General features: G+C 40.6%; 1 protein-coding gene across 1 annotated transcript; it reads right to left on the bottom strand.

The window, feature by feature from the left end:
* Positions 1-4,617: 4,617 nt before the first annotated feature.
* On the bottom strand, positions 4,618-7,331 carry LOC6036220 (uncharacterized protein KIAA1841). Its single transcript, XM_001846243.2, has 3 exons — positions 6,462-7,331; positions 5,464-6,391; positions 4,618-5,403 (listed from the first exon to the last, which is right to left on the bottom strand). The coding sequence occupies exons 1-3, from the start codon at positions 7,157-7,159 to the stop codon at positions 4,726-4,728; spliced, it is 2,304 nt and encodes a 767-aa protein (XP_001846295.2). The 5' UTR covers positions 7,160-7,331; the 3' UTR covers positions 4,618-4,725.
* Between the last annotated feature and the right edge of the window lie 5,902 nt (positions 7,332-13,233).

The raw sequence follows: 13,233 nt of genomic DNA, 5'->3' as shown, positions 1-13,233 counted from the left end.
AGGCACGTACCGAAGAAACCTGTTACGAATGCTTGTGTTCCATAGCAAACCAGCGAGTTTAGCAGAATCAAAGCTGCATAAAAGTCGGCCATGAAAAATCCTCCAAACATCGGACGTTACCTTTGCACAACTATTACGTGCGACTCAACAGCTGTTACAAAAGAATGAGCACAGTGTCATGCCGATCATGAAGTACGTACCCAGAAGAAACTCAAGTCCAACCCAAAAGGATTTTGGAAGTACATCAGCGGAAAGAAATCGGGTTACCGTCATCTATGTTCCTAGGAGACGAGACAGCATCGAATACGGAGGAGATCTGCCAGCTGTTTGCCGCAAAATTCTCGAGCGTGTTCACGCTAGAAGACCTGCAACCAGAACAAGTCAGTCACCGCCGCCGCCAGCAATGTCCCTACAAACGGTCTTTCTCTGAACGCGATTACAATCGATCGCTCCAAGATTCTGGAAGCCGTAGGCAAGCTCAAGTTTTCCAACACGACAGGCCCGGACGGAGTTCCATCGACTGTCCTGAAAAAAAATCATCGATGGGCTCCTGGAGCCTCTCTATCTACTCTTCAATCTATCTCTCTCTATTGGATCATTTTCGAAGCTATGGAAGCATGCCTTCATGTTTCCAGTACACAAAAAAAGTTGATAAACGGAACGTGGACAACTGTCGTGGAATATCAGAACTGTGCGCCGTTTCAAAGCTTTTCGAGTTAGCGGTCATGGCTCCAGTTTTCTTCTTCCGCAAAAACCTGATCAGCGAGGACCATCACGGGTTCATGCCATCGCGGTCAGCAACGACGAATCTACCCACGTTCACGACGTTCGTGACCGACAGCTTCACTGCCAGATCGCAAACCGACGCGGTGTACACCGACCTGATGGCAGCGTTCGACAAGCTGAACCACGCCATTGCGATCGCATAACTGGAAAGGATGGGAATCGGCGGGACTCCCCTTAGTTGGTTCCAGCCTTATCTGGCCGACCGGAAAATCAACGTCAAGATTGGAGACTGCTTGTCGGCTGCCTTGAGGGCCTTTTCGGGTATCGCACAGGGTCATCTCGGACCACTCGTCTTCCTGCTATACTACAACGACTGCAACCCTCTGGGCCGTGTCTTACCGTCATCGTACGCAGACGACATGAAGATCTACTGTCAAGTGAATAATGCAGCCGACGCTCAAGCCCTCCAACAGGAACTGACCGTCTTCGCGGACTGGTGTGAAACAAACCGCATGGTCGTCAACCCCACCAAGTGTTCTGTCATTACCTTCTCCAAGAAACGCAACCCAATCAAGTTTGACTACTAGATCTGCGGCACATTAATCCCCCGGGAGAACTGTGTCAAGGACCTCGGCGTGCTTCTTGACACGGAACTCACATACAAGCAGCATCTCATTCATGATTTCCAAAGCCTCGGGACAGCTCGGCTTCAGGCTTCATCTTCCGTGCAGCAAAGGTTTTACAGATGAGCAATTCTCTACGAAATTGGTCTTTTTTCTTCAATTTTAATTTTTGTATTTTTTAATCCGGCTGAAACTTTTTTGGTGCCTTCGGTATACCCTCTTTGGGCCATTTTGCATCATTAGTTTGTCCAAATAATTTTCCATACAAATTTGGCAGCTGTCCATACAAAAATGATGCATGAAAATTAAAAAATCTGTATCTTTTGAAGGAATTTTTTGATCGATTTGGTGTCTTCGGCAAAGTTGTAGGAATGGATACGGACTACACTGGAAGAAAATGATACGCGGTAAAAAAATTAGGTGATTTTTTTATTTAACTTTTTATCACTAAAACTTGATTTGCAAAAAACACTATTTTTTTATGTTTTAGAGAACACAAAATACCAACTTTTCAGAAATTTCCAGGTTGTGCAAAAAATCATTGAGCGAGTTATGAATTTTTGAATCAATACTGATTTTTTCAAAAAATCGAAATATTGGTCGCAAAAATTTTTCAACTTAATTTTTCGATGTAAAATCAAATTTGCAATCAAAAAGTAGTGGGTTGTTTGGGTGAGACTTAGAAAACATCAATTTTCTTGTTTTTAAACCTTTGCATTGCAATATCTCAGCAACTAAAGGTCAACAAAGTCCGAAGAAGCAAAATATAGAGAATTTTCTCAGCTTTTCAAAGATTTTTTTTCAAAAGTGGACAAACATGTGCACTAATTTAAAAAAATGAAAAACTGCGACTATTTTCAAAAAAGTAACCTAAAATGGATTTAACATGAAAACGGTGCACTTTATCAAAATTTCACTAAAGTACTTTTTGATTGCAAATTTGAATTTACATCGAAAAATTAGGTTGAAAAGTTTTTGCGACCAATATTTCGATTTTTTTTTTAAATCAGTATTGATAAAAAATCATAACTCGCTCAAAGATTTTTTGCACAACCTGGAAATTTCTGAAAAGTTGGCATTTTATGTCCTCTAAAACATATCAAAAAATAAAAAAAATTAAAAATAGTGTTTTTTTGCAAATCAAGTTTTAGTTATAAAAAGTTAAATAAAAAAATCACCAATTTTTTTACCGTGTATCATTTTTTTCCAGTGTAGTCCATATCCATTCCTACAACTTTGCCGAAGACACCAAATCGATCAAAAAATTCCTTCAAAAGATACGGATTTTTGAATTTTCATACATCATTTTTGTATGGACAGCTGCCAAATTTGTATGGAAAATTATATGGACAAACTAATGATGCAAAATGGCTTCTTTGGGCATACCGAAGGCACCAACAAAGTTTCAGCCGGATTGAAAAATACCAAAAAAAAATCGAATGACCGAAATCCTAGAGAACTGCTCAGATGTCTACTGCTTGAAGGCTCTCTACTCTATGGTGCGGATTGAGGGTGTGCAGCGAAGATTCATCCGGTTCGCGCTCCGTCGACTCCATTTCATCTGCCTAGTTACGAAAGCCGCTGTAAGTTGATCAACCTTGACACCTTAGCAGTGCGAAATTTCAGCCGTGCACTCGTGATCTCCGACGCTTTGACATCTAGATTGCAGTGCCCATTCTTCGGAGACTAGACATTATGGCCCCGCTTCGAACGCTTCGTAACACTCCGTTCTTGCGTGTTCCTGTTCGCCGAACGAACTATGCTATGCATAGCGTGTTGACTGGACTACACAGAGCATTCAATTTTGTAGCTTCTTTGTTTGATTTTAATCTGTCCCGTGACGTATTCAAAAGTAATTTTTTGCAATTCCGTCGTGAAACTACTTACTTTTCCTGTCATTCTTGAACGACGAAATAGCCTACTTTTCTGTACCAAAAATAAAAGAATCGAATAGCAACACATTTCAAAATAAATGCTGTAAAGTTCTACTTTTCAGCACTGAAATGGGTGCTGAAAAGTTAAACTTTTCAGCACTTGTTTCGAAAAGTAACACTTTTCAACATTTTTTGATTTAAACGATTTATTGACAAAATACAAGAAAATTTGACTTAAAATTTCACTCAATGGGTGTTTTTCGGAATTGCAAAAAATGTTGTATGGAACTCGTTGCAAAACTTGATTTTTTCAGCACTCGACGTATTTATCCAACTCGGTGAACCTCGTTGGATAAATGTACAACTCGTGCTGAAAAAATCCTCTTTTTGCAACTTGTTGCATAAACTACTATTTTTTTTGCTTTTAGGCGATAATTTGTGTACTGTACATGTACTTAGTTTTAAGTGACTATTTAGGCATATGGTGCCTGTTAGTGACAAATCAAACAACATTGGGCTTGAAGGTGTTATGAAGCGGGCAGGCTTCATCATGCCGTGCACGATTATCAACCGATCCAGCCAGTTCTCATCTGCTATGCTGACGACATGGGCATTGTCGACAGAACGTTCGAGGAGTTGGCTAGGAAGTACACCGAATTGAAGCGGGAAACGGCAAAGGTTGGATTGAGGGTGAATGTGGCGAAGACGAGCGTGACGATCGACGGGGACATGTTCGAGATTGTGGAAGTGTTTGTGTACCTCGGATCGTTGGTGACGTCGGACAACAACCGCAGCAGAGGAATTTGGAGGCGCATCATCACCGGTAGTCGTGTCTACTATGGACTCCACAAGACCTTAAGGTCTGGTACCCTTTTCCGGCGTACAAAGTGTACCTTGTACGAAACGTTGAAAAGACCGGTCGTTCTCTACGGGCACGAGACGTGGATGATGCTCGAGGAGGACCTGCAAGCGCTTGAAGTTTTCGAGCGACGAGTGCTTAGGACGATCTTTGGCGGCGTGCGTGAGAACAATGTATGCAGGAGAAGGATGAACCACGAGCTGGTGCAACTTTACGGCAAGCCAAGTATTCGGAAAGTCGCCAAGGAATCCGGAGAGCTGGACACGTCGCAAGAATGTCGGAAGCGCTGGATGTACGCCAACCGAACCAGACAATCAATCCGGTGAAGTTGGTGTTTACTTCGGAGCCGGTTGGAACGCGGCGGAGTGGTTGAACCAAGTGGTCGAAGATCTGGAAACTGTGGGAGTTCCACAGCGGAATTGGAGAGTAGCAGCTCAGCAGTGAATGACCGATCTGTTTGGCGAAGGTTCGTGCAGCAGGTCAAACTAATCGTTTAGTACTATCAGAAGGAAACTAAGTAACTATAAATTAAAGGACTGTGCCCCCGTGTATAGGCTTATTCGTAACAGATCAATAGTATTCGGTGGAACTCGCTTCAAACCGTCTTCTCCAGCGATCGTTCGCGCAGATCCAGAATTAGTCATCATTTGAAGGCGTTCGGCTTGGCCTTGACGCTGGCCAGATTTTTCTGCTTCATCGACTCCCGCCAGTCCGCTTCTAGCTTCACGAAGATTCCACCCTGCTGGTAGCTCGCGTACTGCTGGTTTTGCTCGCCGCCCGTCTTTTTCCCAACCATCGAGATGATCTGCTTCATGGCGCGCTCCTCAAACTCGCGCTGGTTGTCCTGATTGCTCCGAGCGCTCATTTCCCCGGCCCAGTGCCTCCCGTAGGACATCTTTGGCTTGCACTTGGCGTTCTTGGGACGAAACGAGCGGGGACTGCTGTACTCGGACTCACCGCCATCGCTGCTGCTGCTCGACGAACGGCTCAGGATCGTACCGGATTTGTCCGCATCTTCCGAGTCCGACTCCGTGTCAGACTCGGCCACCGACTGCGATATCTGACGGGGGATGAACTTTCGATTGGCGCGACTCGGATGGGGATCGCCGTCCACGTGGAACGACGGCAGCAATCCTTGTCTGGAGCGGTGTGGCAAAATCCCGATGCCGTTCCACCACGGTTCCTGGTTCGCTGTGCTCGGTGGCTTGAAAGGAGCCGTTTCGTACAGGCAACCACCCTCGGAGGCGTGGATGGCAAGCTGCAGAATAGCCCTGTCGCGATCGGTGTCCGCTTGCACGGTGTGCTCCCGGTACTGGCAACCCTGCAAAGAAGAGATCCGTTTAAAATTGATAGTACGTGTTGTTCTTCACGCGCCCCTCACCGTTGGTCCCGGCAGTGTCTCGTAGCGATAGGCTTGCTTTCCGCAGCATGGATAACGTCCGGCCGGTCCCGTGACGCGCCCTTCCGCCGCCGGTCCCAAAAACTGCGGCTGCTCTGGATGATACTGGCACCACAGCATCTGATAAACCGCAAAGTGCGTGTCGCAAATGGCGCAGTACAGAAAGTGACAGTGTCCCCAGAGCCGCCAGTAGACCTTTCGCCACGAACGCAACTCTTTGTGCAGGCTGGCCACGTAGCTGGTCAGGTTCCAGGCGGGATCCTTGACGTGCGAGCTTATCAGCTGTCCCCACCGATTCAAACGAATATTCTGCGGCACGCAGTGGATAAACGTGCTAACGGTTTGCGTGAGATACTTGGCACATCGAAGGCACCGGAACATACCGACCAGCGTGGCGTAATGGCCTCGCAGCGCCTGCGGCTCAATTTCGCACAGACTTTGGATCAACTTTGTCCAAAGCCGAGGCGCGATGCGGTCCTTTTTGTCTTTAACCATTTCCAACTCGAGATTGGTGAACATCGCCGCCAGTCGAGTGATGATGCTGTCGTTGAGGCAGGCCAGATTTGCGGATGCCTTAACGACCTCGTTCAAGCGCGCGTGGCAAAAGGACAAACAGTCCAGCAGGAGCGGCTCCATTTGCAGAAAGCTAGCGGACACCAGAATCGGAACCACGTTCGACGGATCCAGCGCGGGCCACTCGTCCTGGGACATGGAGTCCTTCTTGACCCACTTCATGAGCCACTCGAAGATCTGCAGGTCGCAGTGCACCGATATGTCCATGTCCTCGAGCCGCTGACCAGCGGTCACATCCGCAAAGTAACCCATTTTCGAAATCAACAGCTTTTGGGGACAGGAAAAATCTCGCGACGTTCCCTTTACCTCGTCGCAAACGTGGATGATCACTTCCGGCCTGCAAAGCACGGAAACACAATTTGAACGACACTTTGTACGACCGGAACCCCCTCAAAACCAATACTCACTCCGCCCTGCTATCCGGAATGGCCAGCTGGGAAAACGACGACTTCCTGCGTGCCCCAATCTTGTTGGTGCTGCTGGCGATCAGAAAGTTCTGCGACACGTCCCCAACGGCCGACAGGCTCGTCTTTTTCGCGCTACTTCCCGCGCTCTGCCCCCCGGCATCCGGTGAGCTAGCCTCGCCCCCACTGCCAATCGATTTGGTCATCCCGATCGGGACGACCGGCTTGGTGCCGATGCTTTTCCCGTAGCCACTGGACGAGCTTGGCGGGTTGACCGGACAGATGAACGGCAGCACCGAGTCCAGGATGCCCTCGTTCAACACTTCGTCCAGCTTTTCGTTCAGTAACGCGTCCAGGTTTCGCTTCGGCACGTCGACGGCGCTTTCCGGCTGCTTGGTGGCCACCGGTTTAGCCGCGGGCGGTGCCTTCCCGTGCGACAGCGACTTCTTTTTGAAGGACTTTTTTTGAGCGTCATCTTTTTTGCCCTGTTGCCGAGCGGGTGAAGCATTCTCGGCCGGTCGCACAGTCGCATTGACCAGCTCGTTCCGGGCCAGCTGGTTGTAATCGAACGGCGGAGGGTTCTTCTTGCTACTGTTGAAGGAATCGTTAACTTGGCAGGTAATTTTAAGAAACTCGAGGAAATCATGCATCGAAATCGAATCGCCGCGGTCCGGGTGATCTGGATGGTGGTGGTCTGTCATTTTTGAAGAATCACTGGGAATTTCCAACGCAAAAGAAAAACGCGTTCAACTTTGGCTGAATGCCTTCAAGAAGTTTTGCGCAAAATTTGTTATTAGGTCATAGTGTTTTATTATTACAACAAATCCGCCGTATCCCGGGGCAACGGTTGCGAATTCAAATCCATGCGCGTGTGGTGAGCGTGCCCAGCGGTTGTGGTGCGCTTGTTTGCGCGCCAAAATGTGCCTACGAAAAACCTTCCTAAACGGGTAGGTTTTATGTGAAATGCGAGCTGTTGTTGTGCAGCGTGTATTTGAATGATTTGAATGACCATTCCAACGGTCGTTAATCGTTACCGTAAATTGAAGATTTTTCGGGTTTTTTTAAACACGGCGTCGACATCGGCGTCGACGACACAGTTTGATACGGTTTTTGAAGTTCTGGGTTTTAGGAATCCATTTATTTGACAATGCGATCAATATCTACACGGAAAACCGGCATTAGTCTTTAAAGACTTATTTTTAGCCTTTTTTGAAGTTCGGTCAGTATTGTCAGAAAAAGGCCTAAAAATTAGTCTTTTTTCGGGCCTAAATTTTAGGCTTTTTTTAGAACAATGTGGGGAAGTAAGAAAAAGGCTAAAATATAGGCTTTTTGTTAGAAACCTTTAGAACTTATTCGCGATTTGACATGTCAGTTTTTGTTTGTTGTTGAGCTGTGCGGACCATTCAAGGCGTCAGGTAAGTTGGTTTTTCGGTGTTTCTGGGTTTAAAAGGTGAACCGGTGCCGTGGTGAGGCCATTAGGGAAGGAGCCGCCGCCGCCGGGTGTTGAATGTTCCACTGAAAGGAACAAGAGGCGGGGACGGAACAAACGACGGGTCGTTAAATGGTCCGTCCCAAGAAGGAGGAGGAGGAGGACGGAATATTTAAGTTTCGGTGGCGTGTTCCTTCCCTTGGGGACTGAGCACTACGGCATTGGATCGGCCGGGAGTTGGTGAAGGAAAACGGATGCTTGGTGCGTTGTGTCGTGAACGATGGAGGAGATAAATTTCAAGTGCCGGGAGTGTGACCAGACCGAAAATCGGTAGTGACCAGTGAGAGATTTGTGGCGTGATGGAAGTGGAGGAGAAAAGGAGTGTGTGTTTGTGGGTGGGTTGTTGGTTAGTGTGTACCTGAGTGTGGGTCACTGGCGGAACCAGGGACCAGGGACACGTGCACCCCCAGATTTCCTCATCAGGGTGACATTGGGACTGGGGGGTGAGATTGGGTCATAAAAAATGAGGATTTTTGTATGAACCAACCTCACCCCCCAGACCCAATGTCACCCATGATGACGGTTCTTAAAAATTTAAACTCAAAAATTCTAAAATTATAAGGTTTTAAAAATCTTGAATTCTCAAAATTCAAAAATTCTTCGAATTTAAAATTCTAGTTTCACAATTTAAATAAATATTTCTGAATTTGCTAAAAAAAATCTTAAGCCAAATAAAATTGAATTATAAAATTCCTCAAATTTAAATTCTTAAATTCTTAAATTCTTAAATTCTTAAATTCTTAAATTCTAAAATTCTAAATTTCTTAAATTCTTAAATTCTTAAATTCTTAAATTCTTAAATTCTTAAATTCTCAAATTCTCAAATTCTTAAATTCTTAAATTCTTAAATTCTTAAATTCTTAAATTCTTAAATTCTTAAATTCTTAAATTCTTAAATTCTTAAATTCTTAAATTCTTAAATTCTTAAATTCTTAAATTCTTAAATTCTTAAATTCTTAAATTCTTAAATTCTTAAATTCTTAAATTCTTAAATTCTTAAATTCTTAAATTCTTAAATTCTTAAATTCTTAAATTCTTAAATTCTTAAATTCTTAAATTCTTAAATTCTTAAATTCTTAAATTCTTAAATTCTTAAATTCTTAAATTCTTAAATTCTTAAATTCTTAAATTCTTAAATTCTTAAATTCTTAAATTCTTAAATTCTTAAATTCTTAAATTCTTAAATTCTTAAATTCTTAAATTCTTAAATTCTTAAATTCTTAAATTCTTAAATTCTTAAATTCTTAAATTCTTAAATTCTTAAATTCTTAAATTCTTAAATTCTTAAATTCTTAAATTCTTAAATTCTTAAATTCTTAAATTCTTAAATTCTTAAATTCTTAAATTCTTAAATTCTTAAATTCTTAAATTCTTAAATTCTTAAATTCTTAAATTCTTAAATTCTTAAATTCTTAAATTCTTAAATTCTTAAATTCTTAAATTCTTAAATTCTTAAATTCTTAAATTCTTAAATTCTTAAATTCTTAAATTCTTAAATTCTTAAATTCTTAAATTCTTAAATTCTTAAATTCTTAAATTCTTAAATTTTAAATTCTTAAATTCTTAAATTCTTAAATTCTTAAATTCTTAAATTCTTAAATTCTTAAATTCTTAAATTCTTAAATTCTTAAATTCTTAAATTCTTAAATTCTTAAATTCTTAAATTCTTAAATTCTTAAATTCTTAAATTCTTAAATTCTTAAATTCTTAAATTCTTAAATTCTTAAATTCTTAAATTCTTAAATTCTTAAATTCTTAAATTCTTAAATTCTTAAATTCTTAAATTCTTAAATTCTTAAATTCTTAAATTCTTAAATTCTTAAATTCTTAAATTCTTAAATTCTTAAATTCTTAAATTCTTAAATTCTTAAATTCTTAAATTCTTAAATTCTTAAATTCTTAAATTCTTAAATTCTTAAATTCTTAAATTCTTAAATTCTTAAATTCTTAAATTCTTAAATTCTTAAATTCTTAAATTCTTAAATTCTTAAATTCTTAAATTCTTAAATTCTTAAATTCTTAAATTCTTAAATTCTTAAATTCTTAAATTCTTAAATTCTTAAATTCTTAAATTCTTAAATTCTTAAATTCTTAAATTCTTAAATTCTTAAATTCTTAAATTCTTAAATTCTTAAATTCTTAAATTCTTAAATTCTTAAATTCTTAAATTCTTAAATTCTTAAATTCTTAAATTCTTAAATTCTTAAATTCTTAAATTCTTAAATTCTTAAATTCTTAAATTCTTAAATTCTTAAATTCTTAAATTCTTAAATTCTTAAATTCTTAAATTCTTAAATTCTTAAATTCTTAAATTCTTAAATTCTTAAATTGTTGAATTTTTGAATTTTTGAATTCTTGAATGCTTGAATTCTTGAATTCTTGAATTCTTGAATTCCTGAATTCTTGAATTCCTGAATTTTTGAATTATTGAATAACTGTCAAACTTTCTCAACTCACATTCAATATTTTTATTTTTTATTTCAGGTTAAAGCTGAACGCATCCGTGGATCTGTGGTATTCCGAAAATTCCGAATTGCCAAATAAAAACATATTTATAAATATTTAAATAATATATAACAATATTTTATTTTCTACCCTTCATTCCAGCCATTTCGATCCTCTCTAATAAATAAGGCTTCAAGCCTAAACATAACTCTTAATCAAGTTCCGCCATCTTGGATTATGTCCGCTTTGACCCCTCCCATTTCCAGTAAAAGCCTAAAAATTAGTCTTTTAAACCTATAAATAAGTCTTTTTAGGCCTAAAAATAAGTCTTAATCAAGTTCCGTCACCTTGGATTATGTCCGCTTTGATCCCCTCCCGATTCCAGCAAAAGCCTAAAAATTAGTCTTTTAAACCTATAAATAAGTCTTTTTAGGCCTAAAAATAAGACTTAATCAAGTTCCGCCATCTTGGATTATGTCCGCTTTGACCCCTCCCGATTCCAGCAAAAGCTTAAAAATTAGTCTTTTAAACCTATAAATAAGTCTTTTTAGGCCTAAAAATAAGTCTTAATCAAGTTCCGCCATCTTGGATTATGTCCGCTTTGACCCCTCCCGATTCCAGCAAAAGCCTAAAAATTAGTCTTTTAAACCTATAAATAAGTCTTTTTAGGCCTAAAAATAAGTCTTAATCAAGTTCCGCCACCTTGGATTATGTCCGCTTTGATCCCCTCCCGATTCCAGCAAAAGCCTAAAAATTAGTCTTTTAAACCTATAAATAAGTCTTTTTGAGCCTAAAAATAAGTCTTAATCAAGTTCCGCCATCTTGGATTATGTCCGCTTTGATCCCCTCGCATTCTCGAAAAAGACTAAAATTTAGGCTTTTTGACGATAATATTAAGCCTAAAATTTAGCCTTTTTCGTACTAAAACGAAACTAGTCTTTTTAAGACTAACCCATCATTAGGCTTAAAAAGACTTAACACGGTTAGGTTCGATAAAGCCTAATTTTAAGTCCTAAAAGACTAATGTCGGCTTTGCGTGTAGAGTCTAAAGAAATCTACATATGCATTTAGCGTGTAATAAATCAGTAAACTAGCAATTAAAGAAACTTAAATGTACCAACAGTTAAATCTAAATATATTACGTACGTATTTGACCTGTATCGGTGTTCCGCAAGCGTTATTGTTGTGGTTTAAATTTCCCTGCACACAGATGGACCTGTTTTCCGCGGAATTGCGAAAACGTCTTTTTGCAAATTTCACACTGGAACGGGCGTATGTGGACGTTAAGGTGTTGCTTGAACACAGCTTTTCCAAATAGGACCTTTCCACAAATTGTGCAAGTGAACGGTTCTTTCCGTCCCAAATGAATTTCCTTAACGTGCAGTGATAACCCACCCTTGTTTGAGTAGGTCTTGGGGCATTGTACGCACTTGAATCGCTTCGGATGCTGCTGCTCTTCCGTGGGTACGTTGCTTGAGGATGGCCTTTTTCTCGGGTTGTCCGCGATGGCCTTGTTCGCCGTTCCGTCGCCGGTCACTTCTGCTGGGGAGGGAAGAACATGCTGGGGCGCGGGCGCGGGCGAAACTTGCTGATGCTGTCGAAGTGAATTTGAAATTATAATTTTTCGGTAGCTTTAATTTATTTGTCAAATAAACAGTTTCTACTACATTTGGTGGTTTTTAATCGTTATTTTTAATTTGATTTGTTAGAAATTGAAACAAAGTTAAAAAGCAATACAATGACATTATAATGATAGTTAATCCGTGGAAGCTGAGGGTTTGGAAGGCGCAACATTGTGAACCTTTCCTTCGTGATACTTTTTGCCGGCTGGATTAGCAAATGATTGATCGCAATAGCTACATTTGAAGGGTTTTTCTCCTGAACATGAGTTAAGGTGATATCGCAACGCCGTTGTGTTGGACAAGAGTTTTTGGCATTTAGTACATTGCTTCTTCTTTGTCTTTAATTTTTCCGACACCTTCTTTTCTACCTTCTGCCCGTGCAGATCCTCTAACAATTTCTTCTCTTTCCCGACCCCTACCTTTGCTGGAACCACCTTCTCAGGTTTAGCTCCATTCTCCTCCTCATCGATGACACTCAACGCCGACAGTCGTAATCGTTTCTTTGGGACCGGGTCATCCCCTTGCGACGGACCACCTTTGGAGGCCCCTTTGGAAACATCGGAGCCGTCACGAGCGTTGTTGGCCGGCGCATCTGATGACTTTGCCGGCTGGTTCTATTTAGTTGTTAGAGATTTTAAAATTAGGTTATCTTTTTGCCCCCTTATTTTTCGGCCAACATTAGATCAATTCTCCACGAGATCGGTCTTTTTTCTTAAAAAAATAATTTTTGTATTTTTTAATCCGGTTGAAACTTTTATGGTGCCTTTGATATGCCCAAATAAGCCATTTTACATCATTAGTTTGTCCATATAATTTTCCATACAAACTTGGCAGCTGCCCATACAAAAATGATTTATAATAATACGAAAATCTGTATCTTTGGAAGGAATTTTTTGATCGATTTGGTGTCTTCGGCAAAGTTGTAGGTAAGGACTACACTGAAAAAATATAATACACGGTAAAAAAAATGTGGTGATTTTTAATCAAGGGTCCTGATTTTCGATTCAATGGACAGAAACCACTCACTCATCGCCTATCCATTCGTCGCCTATTCCAACCCGCTAGCATTCATGAGCGAATGAGACTCGCAAGCAACCAGCGAGTGGCCCGAAATGTTCACTCAGCGAACAAATACATCGTGAAAATATTTGCCGCTCAACGACACTCACAAACTAACATGCTCAGCGAAGAGCCATTCTCACAAAATGCTAGCGCGGCA

Source organism: Culex quinquefasciatus, chromosome 3 (assembly GCF_015732765.1).
Source record: "Culex quinquefasciatus strain JHB chromosome 3, VPISU_Cqui_1.0_pri_paternal, whole genome shotgun sequence".
NCBI classification, from domain to species: Eukaryota; Metazoa; Arthropoda; class Insecta; order Diptera; family Culicidae; genus Culex; species Culex quinquefasciatus.
This window is presented reverse-complemented; position numbering and strand designations above follow the sequence as displayed.

Bases quoted from the DNA above. Each gene is read 5' to 3' on its own strand.
- LOC6036220 (XM_001846243.2), bottom strand. From the start codon at position 7,159: ATGACAGACCACCACCATCCAGATCACCCGGACCGCGGCGATTCGATT. The intron at 6,392-6,461 runs GTGAGTATTGGT...CGTGCTTTGCAG, and splicing joins ATTCCGGATAGCAGGGCGGA to GCCGGAAGTGATCATCCACG. The intron at 5,404-5,463 runs GTGAGGGGCGCG...TCTTCTTTGCAG, and splicing joins AGACACTGCCGGGACCAACG to GGTTGCCAGTACCGGGAGCA.